General features: G+C 39.9%; 1 protein-coding gene across 9 annotated transcripts in view; it reads left to right on the forward strand.

Moving 5' to 3' along the window:
• The window catches only part of NF1 (neurofibromin 1), a 300,188-nt gene extending 275,918 nt beyond the window's left edge, over positions 1-24,270 (forward strand). For 5 of the 9 annotated variants that reach the window (XM_056127959.1, XM_056127961.1, XM_056127960.1 and 2 more), the window contains 8 exons: positions 746-868; positions 1,328-1,458; positions 2,048-2,148; positions 3,553-3,695; positions 8,429-8,475; positions 10,498-10,714; positions 15,166-15,219; positions 22,893-24,269. In XM_056127959.1, the coding sequence (XP_055983934.1) occupies positions 746-868; positions 1,328-1,458; positions 2,048-2,148; positions 3,553-3,695; positions 8,429-8,475; positions 10,498-10,714; positions 15,166-15,219; positions 22,893-23,035 (959 nt within the window). In that variant the 3' untranslated portion in view covers positions 23,036-24,269. Of the gene's footprint in view, positions 1-745; positions 869-1,327; positions 1,459-2,047; positions 2,149-3,552; positions 3,696-8,428; positions 8,476-10,497; positions 10,715-15,165; positions 15,220-22,892 lie in introns of all 9 variants that reach the window. The other 4 variants (XM_056127962.1, XM_056127965.1, XM_056127966.1 and 1 more) reach the window with 2 other exon arrangements.
• Positions 24,271-25,111: the final 841 nt, after the last annotated feature.

Raw genomic sequence — 25,111 nt, forward strand, 5'->3', positions numbered from 1 at the left:
TGCATGTGGCTAACTTGGGTTCAGTCCCCGGCAACATATATGGTCCTGGAGCCCACAGGGAGTTATCCCTCAGTGCAGAGCCAAGACTAAGCCCCGAGTACTGCTAGATGTGGTCCCAAAACAAAAATTTAAAAATCAAGCTTCTGGGACCAGAGCAATAGGACAGCAGATAAAAATGTTTGCCTTGTACATGGCCCAGCCAGTTCAATCTCTGGCACCCATTTGGTCTCATGAGCCTGTCAGGAGTGATTCCTGAGTGAAGAGTCAGGAATAAGCCTTGAGCACCATCAGGTGTGGCTCCAAACCCTAATCCCCACCCCAAACAACCTTTAATTTAGCCTGCGTTTAGGAATTCCTCTTAATAATAAAGGTTGATTATTGGCATCATCAAGATTACTTAAGTATTAAAAAGATAGTTCATATAGTTTATTATTGCTATTGGACAGCGCATACCCTTCAATTGTGATCAAATCTTGTACTTGTTGGTGGAGTTTGGTTTCCCTCTAGTCTTGCAAATAGTAATCTCAATTTATTTTGGATCACACTTGTCCTGAAATGGAAAGTTAAGGGATCAAATGCATTAAGAAAATGGAGATTATAGGAGAGAAACTCTTCCCAAGAGATGTTTGAGCTTTCTTGGAATCCTTAAGTTAATGAATAAATTTGTATATTTTCTTTTTAGTATATACCTATTCACAGACTTTGTGCTTAATGAATTTCCATATTTTGTAATTTTTATTTATAGGAACCAGGAAAAGTTTTGATCACTTGATATCAGACACAAAGGCTCCTAAAAGGCAAGAAATGGAATCAGGGATCACAACACCCCCCAAAATGAGAAGAGTAGCAGAAACTGACTATGAAATGGGTGAGAAACAATAATTTACATACATCTTTGAAATTATGATGGGGAGTACATTTGAGTTATTATTTGCTTATTAGCCTTTAGAATCATTGGAGTGAAATACAGAAACATTTACTGTTTTTTCAAAAGATAAGCTTTATAGTCCTTAAAATGAGTTATCCTTAAATCTATGGGGAAAATCATGTATAGTGTATAGTATTGTAGGTAGTTAGCCAAAAATTTTTGTATAGACAAATTATAATTCTACATGTTTGTTTTGATATTTTAAATCTCAGCTAAAAAGCTGTTGAATATTAACATGCTATTAATGACACTGCATAACTAAAACCTAATCATTAACATCTTTGTAAGGATCTGTCTCACAGTGATTCAATAATAAAATCTTAAAATAATAATAAATAAATCAAATGCTATTAATGAAATGTTAATACAGATGATAAGTTAGTCTATATCTCACTGCAGAAACTCCGAGGATTTCCTCATCACAACAGCACCCACATTTACGTAAAGTTTCAGTGTCTGAATCAAATGTTCTTTTGGATGAAGAAGTACTTACTGATCCGAAGATCCAAGCACTTCTTCTTACTGTTCTAGTAAGGTTTCTTGCTTCTTGAAAGTTTTTTGTTTTTGTTTGGGTTGTTGTTGGGTGTGTGTGTGTGTGTGTGTTTCATTCCAGTCCACTTTTGGTTTTGTTGCTTCTTGAGAGTTTTTTGTTGTTGTTGTTGTTGGTGGTGGTGGTGGTGGTGTGTGTGTGTGTGTGTGTTTGTGTTTCATTCCAATCCACTTTTGTTTTTGTTGCTTCTTGAGAGTTTTTGTTGTTGTTGGGTTGTGTGTGTGTGTGTGTGTGTGTGTGTGTGTGTGTGTGTGTGTGTGCTTCATTCCAGTCCTGTTTTTGTTTTTGTTTTGTTTGGGGGCTACACCCAGTGCTGTTCAGGGCTTACTCCTAGCTCTGCGTGCTTAAGGATCTCTCTTGGTGGTGCTCAGGGGATCATATGGGATCCTGGGTCGATTGCATGCAAACAAATACCCTACCCACTCTCTGGCCCTCCAGTTCACTCTTAGGAAATCCTTAAATATTGAAAACACAAAAGGAAAGCCATCTACTCCTTCTTACCAAGACATTTACTTATTTAGCCACTAAGTAAAAATTTTGTTTGTTTGTTTGTTTTTGCATCTTGTCAGGCTACACTGGTAAAATATACCACAGATGAATTTGATCAGCGAATTCTTTATGAATACTTGGCAGAAGCCAGTGTTGTTTTCCCCAAAGTTTTTCCTGTTGTGTAAGTATCTTCTTTTGTTTTTAACAAGTACTGTATTTTTCATGAAATCAAATGCTGTATAATGGTCTTGGAAAAGTATCACCTGGGATACTCTGGTTGTAAAAAGGGGAATCTGGAGTGTGACTACAGATAGTGGGCTTATGTGTATGGAGACTGGTTTTGACCTATTAGGGGGGGAAATCAAACTTTTTGCTTACAGATTAAGAAGTTCATCATAATAATTACTTTTCATTTCATCACTTTTTAGCAAACTGTTCAACTGATATATTTAAATCATGTACCTATTATAATTTCTTTCCTCTTATTCTTTTTAGTAGAACGTTTGTATTTCTATGCAGTGATAACACAAAATTAACCTTTGTGGGAAATGATTTTTATTCTCACTTAAGGGCTTAAATCATAGTAGCTTCAAAGTTTTCAAATCTATATAATAACATAGTGCTTTTAATTATATCGTTGTTTCCTTTTTTGTTAATCTGATTTGAAAGTTTCAGAATTTGAAGGCCAGAGAGATAGTACAGCAAGTGGGCAGGACATTTGCCTTGCACACTGCTGACCCAGGTTTGATCTCTGGTATTTCATAAGGTCCCCTGAGCCCGCCAAGAGTAATTCCTGAGTGTAGAGCCAGGAGTAACCCTGAACACCTCCTTTCCAACCACCACCCCCCAAAAAAAGTTTCAGAATTTTAGATAATTGATTCTCGAGTTACTTTAAATTAATGGAGCACAGCTAGATTAAAAATAGTTATTTGCTTTTAACTTTGAATTAAAGTGTATATCATTACCTCCTTTAAAGTAATTTTGCTTTTCTTAGTATGATTTTATTCAGTTTGATTTTTACTCAGTATGATTTCTTATTCAGTAAGAATTTCTTTTTTTTTTTTTTGCTTTTTGGGTCACACCCGGCGATGCTCAGGGGTTACTCCTGGCTCATGCACTCAGGAATTGCTCCTGGCGGTGCTCAGGGGACCATATGGGGTGCTGGGTATCGAACCTGTGTCGGTCACGTTGGCTGCGTGCAAGGCAAACACCTTACCCGCTGTGCTATCACTCCAGCCCCCAGTAAGAATTTCTTATTAAACAGAATTAACCACCAGCAGAAAGGCATGCTGAGTGGCAGACAGTGAGCCTTGTTTTGAGCACACAGACACCATATAAACATGGTTGTATGACCATACTAATTGATATCCACCAGGTTCCCTCTGATGAGCAGAATGCAAAAAGACAAAGACAAAAAAAAGCAGACACACACATTCCTTTACACAAACTTCAGAAAAGCACCAGAAAATAAAAAGTCTTCATCTCCCTTCATTTTTACTGTTTTTCTATGAAATATATGTATGTTTTCTAATATATATTTTTATTTACTGTTCTTTAAGAAGTTTTTCTGTTGACTTTGTTTTAGGCATAATTTGTTGGACTCTAAGATCAACACCCTGCTGTCATTGTGCCAAGATCCAAATTTGTTAAATCCAATTCATGGAATTGTGCAGAGTGTTGTGTACCACGAAGAATCCCCGCCACAGTACCAAACAGCTTACCTGCAAAGTAAATAAGTGTGTCAGGAGAAGGATGGTTGATTTGTTCACTAATTGCATGCACTGTTACAAAATGCACTGATTCAGGAATCCTCTGTAGGCTGGGGGTGGGCGTGTAGCTCAGTGGCGGAGCACCTGCTTTGCATGTATGAGGTCCTAGGTTCGACCCCAGCACGACACACACCAAAGAACACTATAAAGAATAGTCTGTCCTTTTATAAAAACGACATATGCTATTTTCTGAATCTCTATTATTTTTGTTGGTTTGTTTGGGGTTTGGGTCCACGCCGGACAGTGCTCAGGGCTTACTCCTGGTTCTGTGCTTATGGATCAGTCCTGACAGGCTTGGGAGACTGTGTGAGGTGATAGGGATCAAACCCAGGTCAGTTGCATGCAAGGCAAGGGCCCTAACCACTGTAGTATCTGGCCCCCTGAATCTTGAGTATTTTTAACTTTTTCATTATTTTAGGCAATGTGGTTAAACTAATGTTAACATTTGTGGTTTTGATGTACCTTCCCCAGGAGCAGAGTGCCCAACACCTTCTCTACCACTGTCATTTTCATTTTGTACTTGTGGTGCTGCTGCACCATGCCCATACTCCTCTCTTAACGACAGGGCTTCATGCATACAAAGTTCCAGTACCACACCCACCACCAGAGTGTGTGCTTTCCTCCACCATTGTTTCAGAATCCCCCGCATTCCATCCACTCAGCCCCATTCCTAGCCTCAGTTCTATAGACCAGTTCTCAGATTCCCTTTGGCCATTTAGTATTTCCTTATAATGTTTTCATTATATCCCACACATGAGTCAGATCATTCTCATCATGTCCCTCTCCATTCCTGGCTGACTTCACTCAGCATGATACCTGCCATTCCATCAATAATATATAGCAACAAGTTGTGTGGTCTTTGTCTTTTAGCTGAGTAGCATTCCATTGTATATATATACAATTGCTTCTTTATGCAGTCATCTATTCTTGGACACTTGGGTTGTTTCCAGATTTTGGTCATTGTGAATAGTGCTGCAGTGAACGTAGTAGTGCAAATGTCTTTTTGGAGTAGAGTTCTTGGGGTTTTGGGTTACACACACGCACTCACGTAGGGAAATACCTCACTGGTGAGGTGAGGTGAGGTGATGCCTCATGATTTTGAGTTGGGGGTTGTTTGGGGTTTTTGTTTGTTTGTTTGTTTGTCTTTCATTTTTGTTTTTGGGTTATGCCCTACTGTTCCCAGGCCTTACTCCTGGCTGTGTTCAGGGGTCATTCCTGACAGAGATTGGGGAACTTATATGTAGTTCTGGGAATCAAACCCAGATTCCCAGCTGCATGCACGGCTAGCACCTTACCCTCTCTACTGTCTCTCGAGCAACTCACTGTTGCTTTGATTTATGTTTTCCCAATGATAAATGATGGTGAATACATGTTGACCTACATGTCTTCTTTTTCTCCCATTTTTAAATTTTGTTTTGGTTTTTGCTTTGGGACTCCACCAAGTGTTGCTCAGGGCTTACTTCTGATTCTGTGTTCAGGGATTACTGCCGGCTATGTTCTCGGGACCATATGCACTACCTAGGATTTAACCAGAGACCACTGCATGCAAGACAAATGCATTAACTACTGTACTGACTCTCCAGCCCTCCCCATTTTCTCATTGGGTTGTTTGCTTTTTGTTAAGTTTTACAAGTGCTTTATTTGTCTTACATATTAACCTTGTCAGATGAGGATGCTCTATTTCTTTATGTTTTACATAAAGTGTAAAATATCTGGTATCTCCTTCTTTCTCATACATTTTGCTTAGCATGACTTCCTCCAGTTCCATTAAAGTTGCAGCAAACTGCAAAATTTTATCCTTTGTCATAACTGAGTAGTAGTATCCCGTTGTGTGTATGTACCAGAGTTTCATTCTCTACTGATCTCTTATGCACTCCCTTTGTTCCATGTCTTGGCTATTGTGAGTAATGCAACAATGAACATAAGTGTGAATATATCCTTTTGAGGTATTGTTTTGTGTTCTCAGACTAGGTGCCCATAAGTGGAATTGCAGGGTCATATAGAAACTCTAACATATTAAGATATTAAATATTTATATCTTCAGACCATTTTCCAAGAGATTGAATTAAGCAGCAATTTCACCAGCAATGATGAGAGTTCCTATTTTTGCTATATCCCCGCCACCACTTCATTATTTCTGGAATTTATAATATAAACTATTCTCACTAGCATGAGATATTCTCGTTTTGAGTTACATATCCCTGATAAGCAGTGATATCGTCTTTTTTTTTTCTTTTTGGGTCACACTTGCAATTCTCAGAGATTACTCATAGCTTTGCACTCAGGAATCACTCCTGGCAGTGCTCAGGGGACCATATAGGATGCTGGGGATCGAACCCGGGTTGCCGCATGCAAGGCAAACGCCCTACCTGCTGTGCTATCTCTCCAGACCCATATGTCATTACTTTTATCATATGCCTGTATGCCATCTTCATGTCACCTTGGAGGAATTAATCTAATTTTTGCGGGTACACCCATTGGTGCTCATGACTTATTCCTGGCTCTGCACTCGGGGATCATTCCTAGCAAGTTCCAGAGGACATATAGGGTACCTGAGATTGAACCTGGATTCAACTGCATGTAAGATGTACTATTGCTTCAGCCCCCAGAAATTATCTATTTATATTCTTTCTACATTAAAAATTATATATATATATATTTGAGGCACCATAATTTTGAATTTAATTTTATTTTTATAAAGTTGTTCACGATAATTTATTACATTTTATATTCCAACACTAATCCCACCACCATTACACCTTCTCACCACCATATTTTGAATGTTTCCATCCCAGCCCCCAAAACTTGCCCCCAAAGCAGGACCCAAATAATTCATTTTGTATTGCTTGCTATGAATAATCTGCTGAAAATGATCCAAAAAGTTTCCTTAGAGGAAAGCCTGTGAAGATTGTTACGTTTAACTTTGTAGCCACTAAGCCCTTGTCTTGATACATAGGTAGAGAATATGAAATGTTGTGTGGTCCAGGAATTCTAGAAATTTTAAATACAAGGCACCATAATTTATAATACTTTTATTTATTTATTTATTGGATTTTTGGACCATACCCAGCAGTACTCAGGGGTTACTCCTGGCTCTGTACTCAAAAATTACTCATGACAATGCTCAGGTGGCGGTGTAGGATGCCAGGGAACCCCAGTTGCCTGCATGCAAGGCAAATGCTCTACCCGCTATACTGTCTCCAGTCCTTATAGTGCCATTAATGATAGTGTTTCATTCATACAGTGTTCTGACACCACACCCTCCAGAAGACTGTCTGCCTCCTTCTACTATCTCCCCGCTTTTCAATGGGATTGTTGTTTTTTTCTGCTGAGCTCTGAGAGTACTTTATATGTGTATTTTGGATATTAGTCCTTTGATATCTGAATAATTTCTCCCAATCAGTGAAGTGTCTTTCTGTCCTCATTTCTTTTGCACTTTGGTTTAATATAATCCTATTTATTATTTCTACTTTTGTTTTCTTGGTCATTGGGGTCATAACATTGAAGACTCCTGTCAGGTCAAGATCCTGGAGAATTCTGCCTGTGTTTTCCTCAATATAGTTAATAAAAAAAGGTTTATTTAAATTTTTTTAATTTCCTTTTTTTTTTAAGTCAATGTGATATACACATTTTCAAAGCTGTTCATGATTGGGTTAAAGTAATACATTGAATAGAAACAGGTTTAATATCTAGGTCTTTAATGGATTTTTGTGTTTTCCTTTTGTACAGTGTGAGTAAGCTAGGGCTCAAATTTCTTATTTTCACATGTGGCTATTCAGTTTTCACCTGCCCCATTTGTTGAAGAGGCTTTCTTTGCTCTACTTCATGCATCTAGACCGTTTGTATTTTCTGAGTCTTTTAATTTTTCGATACAACAATTGTTTGACAATGCTTTAAATATTTCATCCTGGGTATATATTTTTTTCATTTTTATTAGTGAGACACCATGAGGTACAGTTGTAGACTTACAAATTTTTGTGCTTGGGTTTCAGTTATACAATAATCAAATACCCATCCCTCCACCAGTGCCCATTTCCCACCACCACAGATCCCAGTATCCCTCCCACCCCCCATCCCCCCCATCCCATCCTGCCTCTGTGGCAGGGCATTCCCTTTTGTTTTCTCTCTCTCCTATTGGGTGTTGTGGTTTGCAAAAGAGGCAATGGGTGACAGTCATGTTTGGTCTATAGTTTACTTTCAGCATGCTTCTCCCATCCTGGGAGGATCCTTCCAACACCCTTTATTTGGTGCTCCCTTCTCTATCTGTGCTCCCTTTTCCCCTAGCATGTGTGGCTGGCCTCCAAGCCATGGAGTAAAATTCCTGGTACTAATCTCGGCCATTCTTGGGTGTTAGTCTCTTATTTTGTTACTTTATGTTCCCCAGATGAATGCAATCTTTCTATTTCTAGCCCTTTCTTTCTGAGTCATTTCGCTTAACATGATACTTTCCATGTAGTACCACTTGTATGTAAATTTCATGACTTCATCTTTTCTAACAGCTACATAGTACTCCATTGTATAAATATTCATCCTGAGTATATTTTAAGTGAATTTTAATCTACTTTGATATTCATTCTAAAATTTGTTTTCAGTGTTTGTGCAGGTTTTATATATCATCAGCTATGTAAGTTGCTTGATTTCTGCTAAAATTTAAAAACTGTCAGGCTTATTTTAATATTTGATTTGTTACAGGTTTTGGTTTTAATGGCCTATGGAGGTTTGCAGGACCCTTTTCAAAGGTAAGAAAATATTTTTACTTAAAAACAGAATGAGAATTTTTATTCGTATTAGTCTGCCTGCTGTAATGACATGCAATGTGTTGAAAACTAGAGTGATGATTCATAATACATATAGTATTTTTTAGTAAAAAATGTCCACCTTAGGATTCTTTCTAAGAGGAGCTGGAGCAATAGTAAAGCAGGTAGGGTGCTTGCCTTGTATTCAGCCAACCTGACTTCAATCCCCAGTATCCCAGATGGTCCCCCAGCCCATCAGGAGTGATGCCTGAGCGCAGAACTAGGAGTGTGGCTCCAAAAAACCAAAAAGATTCTTTATAAGAGGTAGCACCTTTAATATAGTTTCATTTTTACAAAAAAGTAACTCATGCTCCAGGGCTGGAGCGATAGTACAGCACAGTATAGGGTGCTTGCCATGCACAAGGCCAACCCAGGTTTGATCCCTGGGATCCCATATGGTTCCCCGAGCACTGCCAGAAGTGATTCCTGAGTTCAGAGCCAGGAGTAACCCCTGAGCCTCGCCGAGTGTGACCCAAAAAAAGCCAATAAATAAATAAATAAATAATTTTTTAAAAAAATAACTCATGCTTGATTTTTCAGAAGGTTGTAATAAATCTTTAAATTTTTCTGCCCTCAGTCCCTTTGTATTTGATGGGTTTAATACATACACAAAAAAATACACAATTGTGACTAGGATATATGGTTAAAATCCATTTTACCAGAATGTTTTAAAAAGAAACATTTGTACTTACTATTGAATTAAATTTATTCTTCTCTGAGTATATCCTCATTTGTTCTTACTCAGTTTGTTCTTAGTTTGACAGTAGTTGATTTAGTGCTAGTTAATAGTATTTCATTATTTTAAACTATACGGTTTCTCTATAAATTGATTCAGGTTTCTTGAAGGCAGGATTTGTATTCCTTCCCCCGCAGTTTCACTGTTTGCAGTTTGCACTGTTCCACATCACAGTAGATACAGGGAATACTAGAACAATATGAATTATTTATCACTGTCACTGTCACTGACCTCCCGTTGTTCATGGATTTGCTCGAGTGGGCCCAGTAACGTCTCCATTGGAGACTTTGTTGTTACTGTGTCTGACATATCGAATACGTCACGGGGAGCTTGCCAGGCTCTGCCATGCGGGCGAGATACTCTCGGTAGCTTGCTGGGCTCTCCGAGAGGGGTGGAGGAATCGAACTCGGGTCGGCCATGTTGGCTGCGTGCAAGGCAAACACCCTACTGCTGTGCTATCACTCCAGCCCTGAATTATTTATACCATGTTCTAATTTTTTAATTGTGTTTTCAATTATTTTTAATAATTTTTAAACATACATTAATATACACTGTCATTTAAAATACAGACCTGAAGTCACTGAAATAAGCATAAGTTATTTGTTAGTTATTTACTGGTTTGGGGGTTAAACCCAGTGGTGCTTAGAGGCTACTCCTGGCTCTATGCTCAAGGGTCACTCCTGACAGTGCTCAGAGCAACTATCTGCAGTGCTGGGGATCCAGCCAGGTCAGCCGTATGTGAGGCGCCTTACCCCCTCTACCGTCTTTCCGGCCTCATGCTGGGAATTTTGTAGTTTGATTGCCAGTGACCCTCACAGTGGTTATAGTTGAATCTCTAAAAGGTAGGTGCACAGATGATGCTCCGCTCATTTTTCCTGCTTCAGGAAATTGACAAGACACCAGTTCTCATTATTGTATTATCTCGGGATCAAAGTCATTCCTTTACACATTGCTTTCAGTAATTGCAGATTACATCTGGAAGTTTAGTGTAAGCTGAAAGAAGTTCTTAGTTTTAAGTATCCTTATAGTCTATAACTATAACTTACCCCTACTCCTTATTTAAATGACCTACAAAACAAAAACAAAGGAAGAAAAAATAGTAAACTGTACCCACCTGAAATTGATTTTTTTTTTTTGGCTTCAGAGGGAATTTACAAAATAGAAAAAAAAATACAAAAGAGGGGGGAAAAAAGAATGGAGCTAAAATAATTTCCTATTTTCCATTACAGCAAACACAAATCCCAGACTATGCTGAGCTTATTGTTAAATTTCTTGATGCCTTGATTGACACGTATTTGCCTGGAATTGATGAAGAAACCAGTGAGGAGTCCCTTCTGACACCCACATCTCCTTATCCTCCTGCAGTGCAGAGCCAGCTTAGTATTACCGCTAACCTTAACCTTTCTAATTCCATGACCTCACTTGCAACTTCCCAGCATTCCCCAGGTCAGTACATGTGATCTTTATATAAATTTGAGAAATAATATAAATATACCAACATTAGGAATTCCCTTGTTGTCAGTTTATCACAGATTTTACTCTTTTCTATCATGAGTTTCCTCTTATATTTCTTCATTATCCTTTAATTGATGTGAATTCTGATACTCTATAGTTTCAATCAGTTATATATAAGATAGTGAAATGTTTAGAGGGTTTAGTGTCCTAGGGTTCATAGCCTTTACACTTTGGCCAGAAAGGTACATTACCTAAAGTACATTATTACCCTGTAAGTGAGCAGAATTATAGTTCCCTTACTAGTTGTACTAACCTTGCCCCAAGCACTTCTGCATCTGATACAGTATAATATTTCCATTTTAAGGGTTTGGGGCAAGTAGAGGCTGATGGGGGGAAGATGCCAGGAATCAAACCCAGAGCCTCACATGCAATACATGTTCTGTACCACTGAACCACATCCCTAGCTGCCATACTATTTCCAAAAATTAGATAGAAATGTAGTAACATCCTTCTCTATAGCCAATAACAACTCAATCATCCATAAACCAACCTGAACATCTAGGAATGAAGAACCAAATGAAAAAGTTATCTTAAAAAAATATACACACACACACACAAGTTCATAAACTTATTCCTCACTGCAGAGTCCCTGTTAGGTCCAAATGGGAAAATATTTACCAAGTCCGCTTGCAACTAAGAGTTGGAAACTCTGGGAAGTAAAAGTTCAGGTGGGGTTGAGATAGGATTGCAGAACTGGCAAGCCTACAGACTTCTGTGCTCCTCCAAGGTCAGAGCGGAGAATTTCCAATAGTTCTGGGTGACCTGACATTCTAGAGCCAAGGCCATGTGTTTTTACGGTCGCATGGGCAATGATGGGAAACTTCTGTTAGGGTCATATTTTCTACTTGGGAAGACAGCCTCTAAAAGAAGAGAATTTTTAAAGATTTGATGCTGAAAATTCCAATATCTGAAAAATCCACATATGAAGCACCTCATTCTTACATATAACTCTTTAATGTTTTATTTATTTTTTATTTCGTGGTGGGGGTAGGGGTCACATTTGGCGGTGCTCAGGGCTGCTCTGTTTACCTCTACATGAGGTGCTGGGAGTCAGACAGGGATTCACCATAGGCAAGTGCTCTTAGCCTGTGTACTCTCTTGCTGACCCCTTTACACACTCTTGCTATGGGTTTTCTTTTTAAAAGTTCTCCTGTCCCCATATGCAGTCCTGCATCACTCTCCTATTCCCTATATGCAACCCTGCATCACTCTTCTGTTCCCTCTTATGCAGCCCTGCATCGCTCTCCTGTCCCCTATATGCAGCCCTGCATCACTCTTCTGTTCCCTCTTATGCAACCCTGCATCACTCTCCTGTACCCCGTATGCAGCCCTGCATCACTCTTCTGTTCCCTCTTATGCAGCCCTGCATCACTCTCCTGTTCCCATATGCAGCCCTGCATCACTCTGTTTCTGCATGCAGTCCTGCAACACTCTCCTGCTCCCCATATACAGTCCTGTTCCCCCTTATTCAGTCCTGCACCACTCCTTTTCCCCAGATACAGTCCTGTATCCCTCTCCCACTTCAGCCTCACACCCCGTCCCCTGCAAGAAGTAAGAAAACTGAAAAACATATTTCCCCCATGTAGCCTGTTCACTTGTCCTTAAGACGGTGTTTCTTCTAAATGTAGTCCCAGGCAAATGGCCTGGGACATTGTTTGGAAGCTTGTTAAGAAATGTAAATGCTAGAACCCCACCCCAGGCCTCCGACTTGAAAAACTCAGATGCTGGGGCTAGGTTCTTCCCCTCAAGCTGTCAAGATGGAAACAAATGGGTTGGGAAGTAAGACTGGGAAGCTCCCAGATTGTGGGAGGATCTTCTCAAGAAGGATTCCAGAGAAATGCAGAGGGCTTTACCCTCTTACACCTTTCTAACAAAACTGGTGGGTGAGCGTTTCCTTATTGTGCTGGCTGGTAAAAGGTGGAGAAGATGCTGAGATGATTATCTTCCAGTATCTGCTCTGCAGGGCCTCAGTCATCCAGGTTTTCAGACACCCCTTCCCCCACTAGCCACCCTCCTGACCTTGCAAACCATATGATTCCCTTTAGGGCCTATCCCTAATCTTACTCTGCCTGTCCCCATGGTCCCATCTGTGTTCTAATAAACACACCTGAGTTGGAGAAGCACTGCTCTGGGATATGCCTGTAATCATGCCAGGTTACCAAAATTCAATTCTCAAAACCATTACAACACTTAAACTTCACTTTCTTCTAAGTTGTGAATCTACTGACTTCTTTTCCCACTATCTTCCAATCTGTAATCTTAGCATTTTGGAGCTGGTAAGGATTGATGGGAATCACAGATGACATTTACTTCTATGCTCAGTCCTACGTGTGGTTGAAGAGAAGTTAATTGATTGATCACACAGACCTCATCTGTAACCAAGACCAGTGCTCTTCTTCCACTTCCATTGCCTTCTGTGTACATCCGTCTATCTGTTGTCTGTCTTCCTCCCCTTCCTTGCTCCTTCTCTCTGCTTTTGTCCTTTCCCTCTGGTTTATTTTCCTTATTTCCCTCTGCCTTTTCCATCAGTCCTTTTCTTCTGTAGAGCTCTCTGTTTTCTGGGTTATTTAATGGACAACCATTAAAAAATGATCAGATTTTTTTAAAAACTAGTAGATTATATATTGATCCTTTTGCTTTCAAAGTTCAGTTTATATTGACTATTTTGTTTTCCTGGGGAAATTTCTGCCCATCTGTTCCCACCAGTGGCAACAATATAATAATCAGACTGAGAATAAAGATTCCTATACAGGTTCCCATGCTAGTTTAGTCATTGCTTATATCCTCTATTGGGAAGTCATTAGCTATACCACTTGCTTGGAAAACTACTCCTAATCTCCAACCTTGTATTTGAATTGTTTATAAAAATTGGAGAATAGTATGTATGATCTGGGTACCATTTTTAAATAAATGTTTCACCTCCAGTAGTTCTCCAAAGGTGGCTACTTGGGTAGACAACTATATCCCAGAAACCCTCTGGTTCTTTCTAAAGGAAGTTGAATCTTAAGTAGTCAGAGGAAGCCCAGGATGTGGCTCAATGAAAGCACTTTTCTGTCATTACAAATAAATAAGAATATAATAGAGTGAGGGGTGGGGGAAGTAGCTCAAAAGACTGGAAAGCAATCCTGGATACCACAGGGTCGCAGGTTTGATTCCCCCATACCACACGACCCCCCCCTTTACACCAGGATGGCCCCAAAACCATCAGCCTTCACATCTGGATCTCATATAGCTGGGCGTGGCCCCAGTACCCCTCAAAAAAAATTAAATGAATTAAGTAGAATTACAGCATTTTATCATTTTCTGACACTAAATGATATGTCATTTGGCTTGTCAAATTATTTTACAACATGTTTCTGGAGAAAAGATTTACATTTTCATTAGTAACTACTCTCCACTTTTATCCCTAAATTGTGGGCTCCTTTCCATGAAAGGATCTTAATTGATTTGTGTATGTAATTATTGTGATTTTTGTTATTTGCTTTTATGGAATGCCTCCTGTAATAGCTAATACTTCGTAATTAGCGTACTGCCTTTTGTCTTTAGTACCATGTAATCTTATATTCTTCTTACAATTTAGTTTATGGAGCTGAGTTTACTGATATCAAAGTGATGAATCTTTCCTGATTCCTAACTTAGTTTTGTATTTCAATTTAATTGTGTGGCTGTTCTAGAAACCAGATATTTCCCTTACTTCACTCCCATCAGCCAGGTCACATGCGAAGTAGTTAAGAAAGGTCTGTCTCACTCCCTAAAATGCAGCATGACTATAAGCTCCCCATCCAATTAGCAGTATCAGCCTGCACCCATTCTTCTAAACTTTAATCAGGTGGAAAAGCAGAAGAAAATATTAAGAGAAAAACTATCTTTTCAACATTAAAACTTTACCCCTTGTGGGGCTGGAGCAATAGCACAGCGGGTAAGGCATTTGCCTTGCACACAGCTGACCCGGGTTTGATTCCCAGCATCCCATATGGTTGCCTGAGCACCGCCAGGAGTAATTCCTGAGTGCAGAGCCAGGAGTAACCCCTGTGCATCGCCGGGTGTAACCCAAAAAGCTAAAAAAAAAAAGACTTTACCCCTTGTTCACATTAAATTTTATTTAAAATGTTTTGTGATAAGATCAGAGAGGTAGTACAGAGATTTAGGCACTTTCCTTACATTTGGCCAACCAGGTTTGATCCTCAGCACCTGTACGTGGTCCCCCAAGTACCACCAGGAGTGATCCCCAAGTTCAGAGCCAAGAGTAAGTTGTGAACACCAAATTCTGTCTGAAAACAGGGGGCATAATCGTTACCCAGTATCTAATCATATTTCATCCTTTTGAAAAAATTGTGTGGACATGACTCACTTTTGTGTTTTCTTCCATCCTGTTTGTGAAGCTTCTCTGCCTTGCTCTAAATCAGCAGTTTCCATGCAGCTGATCTCTCATCAAGGTACTCTTTATTTTCATCATCTTTGCACGGAATACTGCTTACCCTGCACTCATCCTGGGCACATGGCATGAGACTTCATTTGCCAGCCCCTGTCAGCTTAGTCTGGCTTAGGCACCAAGTAATTTGTAAAGAACTGCAGATTATCTGGGTGTGCTGGTGGCATTTTCTGACACATTTAAAGAGTGGCTTATTCCTCCATGCACACTGAAGATGTGTTCACCCTTGACTAACGCTGGCAGTTATCAAGATCCTCTAAGGACAGCTAACAGCTTCAGCAAGTGTTTTTTGCTTTGAAAATACTTATTTTCCTAAAATATAAAGCCACCCCCTGCCAATGTTTCCTATAAAATTAAAGCTGGCTGTTTACTCTGTCATTTGGATTTTGGAGGTTTTTTGGATGGTTTGGTTTTTGCTAAAGATATTATCCACATAATTCAGTTTAGTCTAATTTAACTTTGTGCCATGAATCTATATATCATTATCCCCATTTCATTTGGTGGGGTAGGAGGGAACTCCTCTCCCCAGCAGCACTGATGCAGAGTTTAAGGTAAAGTTGGTGACAGTGTGGCCCTGGGGTTAAACTCACAGATTCCGGGCTGGAGCGATAGCACAGTGGGGTAGGACGTTTGCCTTGCATGCAGCCAACCCAGGTTCGATCCCCGACATCCAATATGGTCCCCCCAAGCACCACCAGGAGTAATTCCTGAGTGCAGAGCCAGGAGCTATCCCTGAGCATCACTGGGTGTGACTCAAAAAGCAAAAGAAATAAAAAATAGAAATAAAATAAACTCACATATTCTTTCAAGTTGGCTGGAGTGATAGCACAGCGGTAGGGCTTTTGCCTTGCACGCAGCCAACATGGCCGACCTGAGTTCGATTCCTCCACCCCTCTCGGAGAGCCCGGCAAGCTACCAAGAGTATCTCGCCTGCACAGCAGAGCCTGGCAAGCTCCCCGTGATGTATTCGATATGCCAAACACAGTAACAACAAAGTCTCCAATGGAGACGTTACTGGGCCCGCTCGAGCAAATCGATGAACAACGGGAGGACAGTGACAGTGATTCTTTCAAACCAGGCATGGCATGCGCCATAGTTTTTTGAGTTATCTTCCTGGCCTCTGTTTTTTGTTTGTTTGTAATTTATAAAATGTGCCTTATATTTTATTCTCCTATAATTTTATATTAAAAATATTATATAACCTAAACAGAACAAAAAGTGTTAGTTAATAAAAGCCCAGTAAGACATTTTAAAAATTGCTGTTTATATAGATTAGACTCAAAATATAAATATATATATTCAACTCAGTTCCATGAATTTACCCTAAAACAAGCTTTAGTTACCTTTTTTTCTAAGAAAATCTATTGTATTTTGCACTTGTATTTATTTTCTCGTATTCAGCAGGGTTTTTTTTTTTTTAAATATAAAGTTAGTTCTGGACATTTGTTTTAAAACTCCTCTCAGTACATCGCATGATCTTTTAACTACAGGTATTAAGAGTATCTTATTTTGTATAGTTATTTTTATGTGCAAAACTGTTCACATATCTTAACTGATTCTGTTTCTCCTAACTCTTTGACATAGGAAAGTTTACTGATACCATTAATTGTCAGATTGAGGACTAGAACCGTATGAGAGTTTCTTATCCAGCCAAGATTCCACCCTTAGGCTTCTGTCATTTTGCCACATTTCATATGTAACAGTGTTCGGCTTATCGTATATGTAGTTACAGTTTCCTGCCTGGTTTGCCATACAGGCCGTATATGTAGTAAGTTGCACAGCACAGGGTCAGGGACCTTATCAGTACCCCACTCTGTGCAGGTGGTAGGAGATAAGGGTTATTATTAATCTTTCATTTTTCCTTTCTGTGGTAGTTTGGGTAACATGGTTACAGTAGTGTAGTCTTTTATTTTTGTAGTGCAGCTTCTTACTGATGAACTCATTTTCCTGTTTCTCTGAGAATTAAAACGGAAATAACACTGTTATTATTTAGCTAAAATATTAGGAGACCATTTGATATTTTTAAGACAGGTGGATTTTTTAAAATTAAATGTTCTGTTATCTATCCAGCTGGATTGTTTCCCCTAGTTGCCAGAATGAACCTTAATACCTGCCTTCAAGGAAGTCATGTTCAAGCCAAGATGGACCTATTGCTGAAATCATTAAAAATTCTCTCATCGTTCTTTTTCCACTTGATCCACTAAATTTTGTTTAGAAATGCCTCTTATATATACCTCTGCAACCACCTCAGCTCATAAAAGCGCAGGTGCTTCTCAGTGCACTGCTGAGCAAATGTATGGCTTGTGCCCTGCATGTTTGGGACTGGCTGCATGTTCCGCTGTAGTTTATGGGGGGGCTGGTGGGATTAAACTAGTAAGTCAGGATTCCAGGCACTTGTACCTCTTTTATTTGGGTGGTAACTCCTGGGTTTCTGTTACCCCCCTGGATTTTGCTTTTGTGCCCACTGAGGGCTAGAAGGGAGAGTCAGTGCTTACGGGCATAAGGAAGACCAGTGTGCAAAGCGTCCAAGAGGGTTTAATAACAGAATTCCAATACCATGTTCTGCTTGTAAATTTAAAGTACGGGACGTACCATCACAGAATAGGTTCTGTCTTTGTTTGAGTGGCCTAGCAGATTAAAGTTTCTGATAAAATGTTGAAACCAAATCTTTCACCAGCTTTTAGAGGTTTCCAGAATTAATTTTGGAGGATTAAAGAAAGCATTCTGCCAGAATTCTCAAAAGGTGAACATTATGCTTAGAAATTTAAATGCTAGTTTCGTTGCTGACTTAGCCTTTTTGTTTGATGAGGGTGGGGGAAGGGAACTCACACTGCTCAAAGATCACTTCTGGCAAGTGCTCAGGGGACCATATACACATACACAGTGCTGGGGATTTGAACCTGAGTCAACGATATATGCAAGGCAAGTACCCTACCTTCTGTACTGTCTCTCCAGCCCAAACATGTCTTTTTAAAGATGTTATATACACCATGTTTTAAAATTGATGCAGGGTAGGGGTTGGGGCTTTCTATAAAAGGCATTGCTCAGGGGACCATGCACTGTCAGGAATCCAACCAGGACCTCAGCATGAGAAACATCTCCCCAGCCCTTGACTGCTTTTTCAGTATGACCTTCCAAGACTTTTATAATAGAGTTGTAAAAATAGTTCAGGGACTAATACACCTGCTTTGCATGCTGCCAATCCCTGTTCAGTTCCCAGTAGCACATATGTGCCTGTTCCCAAGCACTGCCAAAGTGACCCCTGAACACAGAGCCTGAGCACTATTGGCTGTGGCCCTGAAACCAAATAAATAACACCAAAAAAATAATGCACTTCTGTTTTTAAAGTTTTTGTCAGTGTTTCCTTTCATGTTTAAGACATCTTCACTTAGAAGTTGAATTTAGAATGCCACATTTACCTGTGTGTGACTTGTAGAGTTAGATCATTAAATAGAAAGAAAACTTACAAAACCCAGAATTGAAATGAAAATTAAATTGTAGGATAGAAGTAGGACATCACAGCTTAATTAGTGGCTGAATAAATAGCAGTACTCCTACATTTAAAAAGAAAAAAGAAACTAAAACTAGGACATCAGCCTCACATAGCAGTGAAACTCTACATGACAGGGCTGTTCGTGATACTTCAGGTATTTGTTTGTGGAGGTGGGGGTTAATTTAAAGGAACATATGCTTATTAAGGGAAAATAAAACATAAAACGAGAAAAAATGTTTGGTTTTGGGTCACACCCAGCAGTGCTCAGGACTTACTCCTGGCTCTGTGCTCAGGGATCACTCCCGGTAGAGGTTAGGGGACCGTATGGGGTCAGCCACATTTCAAGGCAAATGCCCTACCTGTTGTTCTATCATTTCGGCCCAAAATATGTGAAAAATTTAAATATCACCCATAATTCTGTCACTTTAAGATAATCAGTTTATTAGCATCTGGTTGTCTGGTGTGTATGTCCTTCTAGTCTCTCTTTGTGATCGAGGATATATTATGTAAACAGCTTTGTAATCTACTTTTTGGGGGGTTATTTTTGTTTTGAGGCCACACCCAGTGGTGCTCAGGGGTTACTCCTAGCTTTACATTCAAGGATCACTCGTGGCGATGCTCCAGGGACCATATGGGATGCTGGGGATCAAACCCGGGTCAGTGGCATGCAAGCAAATGCTCTACCTGCTGTATTGTCACTAAGCCCCTGTAATCTACTTTTATTCTCCACATTTAACAGGAGATAATTTTTTGTTTAAAGATCTAAAAGTTATTTGCTTAACAAAAAATAAAATATTCTTAGTACTGCTTCGAAAATGTCTTGGTTCTGGTGCCATAAGTCGTTGGCTCTAATTTATGTGACTCATAATTCTTCTATATAATTCTGTACGGTGAAGCAGGCCTTTTTCAGAAGTGCAGTTAGTTTCCAACTGCCTTCACTGTTTCTATTGTGAGGTGAAGGGAGGCTGCCTGGAGGGCTGGGGAGGGGGAGGCGGAGTAGTATTTGGGAGGGGAGAGCTCAAGGGGGCTTGGTCTCAGGCTTGGTATGCACAGGGCACCTGATTTGCTTCCCCAGCACCCTGTGACCTCCTGACCACCACGAGATGTGTTTTGATAGCCCCCAGCATCACTGGGGAGGGCCCCCTAAAACATCCCCCCCCCAAAAAAAAAGTATAAAAAATTGGAAGCATTCACTTCAACTAATATTTATTGGAAAAGAAAACAACTGGGTCTTACAGGAAAGCAGAAGTGAATAATAATAATCAGCTCTTCTAAATGCTTTCACTCTTTTTCTTTTTTTGTTTTGTTTTGGGACCATGCCTGGCAGTCCTCAGGGAACACTCCTGGTGGTGCTTCTTACCCACTGTCCTATCTCTCTGACCCCTGCCTTAACTCTTGTGAGGAAATCACAGGTTATGAGAGTATAGGCAAACTCTGTAAAAGCAGAAAACAAAGAAGTCTGCCAGAAGGAAAGAGAAAATAGAGATGAGAAAAAATGATGAACTGAACATTGCAGTAGTATCCTGCCTGTTTAGCAGTGATCAGTTCTAAAAGCCTGCACAAGTCCATCAGCAAAGTTGAAAAGACAAGGGACAGCAAGTCATAAGTAGTTAAATAACTCTAGAGAAGATGCAAATAAATATGCTGAAGAGAAAAGTTCTGGGAATCTTATAATATGGAGGGTTATACTAGTTTTGGTGTCAATTTTGGTTTTGGCACCACACCCAGCGATGTTCAGGGGTTATCCTTAGCTCCAAACTCAGGGATCGCTCCTGACAGTGCCTAGGGGACCTTATGGGATGATGGGGATCAAACCCTGGGTTGCCACATGCAAGATAAGCTCCCTACCCGCTGTACTATAATTTTAGCCCAAACTTTGTAATATGTTCTATTCGTTTTTCTATACATAGTTTCAAATCTGAGTTTAATGGATTCAAGAGAGTGATTCACTGTGCTTGGCTCCTGAAGAGGTGTTGCTGACATTTGTAGTTCCTGTCACTCTCCTGAACCAGTGTGATTTTTTTTTTCAAAAAAAAAAAATGCTGACAAATATTCATTTTCCTTTGATAAGTTCAAGACAGCAAATCTCAACTAAACTTTTGAAAATCAGGCCATGTTCTTGTTAATGCTTGACATGGACATAGTCTGATTTTTGAACCCTGCTTTTTTTGTTGTTGGTTTGGTTTGGTTTGTTTTTTAGGCACACCTAGCAGTGCTCAAGAATTACTCCTGGCTCTACACTCAGGAATTATTCCTATCAGTGTCCCGGGGACAATATGTGGGATACTGGAGACCAAACCCAACCATCTTTTTTCCAACCTTTCCATTCTCAAAGTTAATATTTATTTTTAAAATTCAAATGATACAGCTAGGAATAAGATGAAAATAACCTGAAATCAAACCAAAGATAATTTGGGTAGGGGGAGTAGAGCGGAGGGTTGGGACTACACCAGGCAGTGCTCAGGGCTTACTCTTGGCTCTGTGCTCAGGGATCATTCCTGATGGTGCTCAGGAGCCCACATGCAGTGCTGGAGATCAAACTGGGGTCAGTACTGTGCAAGGAAAGCACCTTAGCTCCTGTATTGTTTCTCCAGCCCCATAGGTAATTTTGGAAAATATTTTCTCAAAATTTTTCCCTGAATGTGGGTATTTTTTTTCCTATTTCAAAATAATATTTTATCAAAATGATAATTTTCCTATTTTATCCTTCAGTATCAGTAAATTTTAATCAGCACTTTAAATATGGATGTAGCTTATTACAATTTTCTCTAGTTATTTGGTCTCCCATTAATAACTTAGGCCATGATGGGTATAATCAGCCTAATCATATAAATTGGTAGAATTTATTAATATGTAACAAAGGGGCTGGAGAAATAGTATGGCAGACAGGGCACTTGCTTTGCATGTGACTGACGTGGGTTTGATCTCTGATACCACATATGACCCCCCCCGCAAACACTGCCAGGAGTGATCCATAAGCACAAAGTGAGAAGTAAGCCCCAAGCACTGCCACATGTGGCCCCCAAACCATAAAAAGTTAGATAAAAATTAATTTGAATAAAATATAGCAGAAATTATATAAATTATTGTTTTCCATTTAATAAACATTTAAGTAATAAATGTTTAAGTCAAAACTCCGCATCCAGATTAAGAACATTACCAGCACCCCAAAAAGCTACCTTCTGCCCCTTTAGGTCGTTGCTCCTTTGTAGGTATAACTGCTATTCTGTGTCTGTCTAATTTGTAATTTCCAGTAATATGGGCTTTAAAAAAATACCTTGTTTTTAGCTCCTTTTATGAAATTATTTCTTATATTATCTCTAAAGTTTATTAAAAATTATTTGGGGAAATTTAATCGTGATAAGGGAAATAAATCCTACCTAGAATTTAAAGACCAGAACATGAAATCACTTACCATAGTTGGAAAGGATAAAACACTTTCTAGGGGCTAGAGCAATAGCACAGCAGGTAGGGCATTTGACTTGCATGCAGCCAATCCAGGTTCAATTCCCAGCATTCCATATGGTCCACAGAGCACCACCAGGAGTAATTCCTGAGTGCAGAGCCAGAAGTAACCCCTGAGCATTGCTGGGTGTGACCCAAAAAGCTTAAAAAAAACACTACTACACAACTTTTGTGATAAATTATTTCCTCATAAATCCTTAAGTTCCTTGGGACAAGCCCTATGATTTAAGAAATAAAGAGGTCAGGCAAGATAGCACAGGAGTTAAGGTGCATGCCTTGCATGTGGCTGACCCCGGTTTAATCGCCGGCTCTCCTCTGACCCCAGGCACGAGGGTGGTCGGGTCATGGCAGTGCCATCTCTTCAGGTCCCGCAACACACTACACCAGAGTCTGTGCCTCATCAGCTGTAGGGATGTGTCTAGGGTCAACCTCTGCTGGCAGCTGCTGGTCTGAATTGGAGGAGAGAGTGTCTTCCCCAGTGCCTACTCTAGTTTTTCCTTTCAACATCTCAGCTTCTTTCTTACATTGTTTTTCTGTTGTGATCGCAAATTTTGCTTAACAAGATGCGTTTCGCTGTGTGGCATTCCAGCAGTTGACTGTTCCAATGCAATGCACAAAATCAGTTTACCAGGTGGTAACTCCTGTTCATATCACAGGATTCAGCCCTGGAATATCCCGCCAGAGGACAGGGAGTAACTGGCTGCTCTGTTTCTCTGCAGGAATCGACAAGGAGAACGTTGAACTCTCCCCTACCACTGGGCACTGTAACAGTGGACGAACTCGCCATGGATCCGCAAGCCAAGTGCAAAAACAAAGAAGCGCTGGCAGTTTCAAACGTAATAGCATTAAGAAGATCGTGTGAAGCTTTCTTTCTTTCTTTTTTCAAACCGTCCTAACTGACACGGGCCCTTCACTAGGGACCCTTTCACCACCGTGCTGTGAGGCTGCACTCCATGTTCCTAATGAGCCCAACAGTCTGCCGTGTTGCCGGATGATCAACTCTCGGAAGCATTGCCTAAATTTAATGCTGCTTTTCCTTTCACTTTTCTCTCTTCTCCTTTGGGTGTGTGACTGGTCTAAGCAAGTGTTCAGAACAACTGCGAATGAAGGTGGAGGTCCAGGACACTTGGGCTGAGACCCTCCCAGTTGTCAGAGAGGTTGGATGACTGAATACTGCTCCTACTAGCCAGCTACGAAAGCCATTTGCACAGAGCTCTCTGCCTTCTATGTTCTCCCCCTTCTTCATCATACAGAGTAAAGTGTTAGTCTTATTTACACACTTTTCAAGATAGAAGCTTATGGAAGAAATAACGTTATAACCCCAGTATGTTTAATCTGACTTTTAGCTGTGGACTTTTTTTTACCTTAACAAAAGTGAAGGAACAGTAGAGGCCCAAGCCTCAAGGGACTTCACACCACAGAGCTACAGGCGAGGTACTTTTGGGGGGTGGAGGGACTTAGTATTTTGTAGTGGGTTCTTAAATACTAACACTTGAGTATTAGCAATAATTACAGAAAAATAAGCATAACCACATATATCTTAATATTACTGAATTAAAGCTATGGTTTCTGAGGCCTTATCCAAACTCAGTCATCCAAACGAGTTTACTTTTTCCTCGAGTTGATTTTCAGTCTTTAGACATGCTAAATATTGGTTGTTTTGTGTTGTTTTTGTAAGCTAAAACTATACTAAGTATAGTATGATACATTTCCCCCCTCCTCTTCTTTATTTTTTTCCCTAATTAATTTTGAGCAGGGTAAGCAGTGAAAAAAGTGTTGAAAATGATCCCTAAAAGGTAATTTTCATAGATGTTTGCGTTAGCTCCATAGCGAAACGGAATGGTACGTGACTTTCAGGAGTAGCCAGTGCTTTCATTTTGTTAAATAATTTCCCCCAGGAAGCACAGACGCTGATGTATATTATCGACAGGTTCTTTGACAAGATGTAGTTTAAATGTCTTTACTCTTCCCCTCCCCATCCCCCTAAATCAGGACTCTCTTTAGCGAAACTCTCTCTGCTAGGCTCCTAGGTCATCACTATGAAAGGCCTGGTCAGCTTCGTCAGTGTGAAACAGGGACCCAAAGCGTTGCTGTGGCGTCGGGATTCCCCTAATCATCCAGATTCCGTTTTCTTGGTGGTGCCTGAGACATGCGAAGATATTAGTCTTCAGTGAGCACATTGATTCGTGGATGTTCCAGTTAGGACTAAAACCATATTTATTCCAGAAAGATATTATTGCCTCTAGCTCCCAGCTTCCCTCTGTGTGTTGAGATGAAACAGCCTTGGGGAGAGGGGAAGGGAAGTTTCCCTGTAGAGCTATTTCATGAGTGGATTCCAGTAAATTAAATTCCACAGCTAAATCAACAAATAATGGTACATTTAAGTGTTCTGATTTTAATAATATAATACATTTCACATTTATCTACACAGTAACAATGTAATATGTTAATGTAAATAAAATTGCTTTTGATATTCAGAAATAACAAGAATTTAATTTCGTTAATTTGTTTACAGTCCTGGGTGAAAAAAAAAGAACCATTTGCCAAAAAAAGAGAGAGATCAATAATTATTTTGATAAAGAATTACTGGGAATATTGAGGACAGGACAATTTCCTACACTTTGATTTAGCGCTGTTAGAGAGGCTGCCCTAGAATGGAATACACAATGACAGCAACTAAACCCAACAGAAGCCAAGACTTGATCTGAGACACAGATCATTAACAACCCAGTGCCAGGGATGCCAAACTAGCTTTGATGCCAGGGTTCTCCTGCAGCTACTCTGAGCAAGATTATAGCTCCTCGGTTCCCAGGATAAAAGGCAGATGTGGGACTTGAATCATTTGCTTCCATGGTTTTCCTCCTTGCGGGTGGCTCCGTGCACATGACAGTGGATATGGTGTGCTATTTTGCTTCTCTCATCAAAATGGGAAACTTCC

The sequence above is a fragment of the Sorex fumeus genome, unplaced genomic scaffold (genome assembly GCF_029834395.1).
Source record: "Sorex fumeus unplaced genomic scaffold, SorFum_2.1 ptg000063l, whole genome shotgun sequence".
In the NCBI taxonomy this organism is placed as follows: Eukaryota; Metazoa; Chordata; class Mammalia; order Eulipotyphla; family Soricidae; genus Sorex; species Sorex fumeus.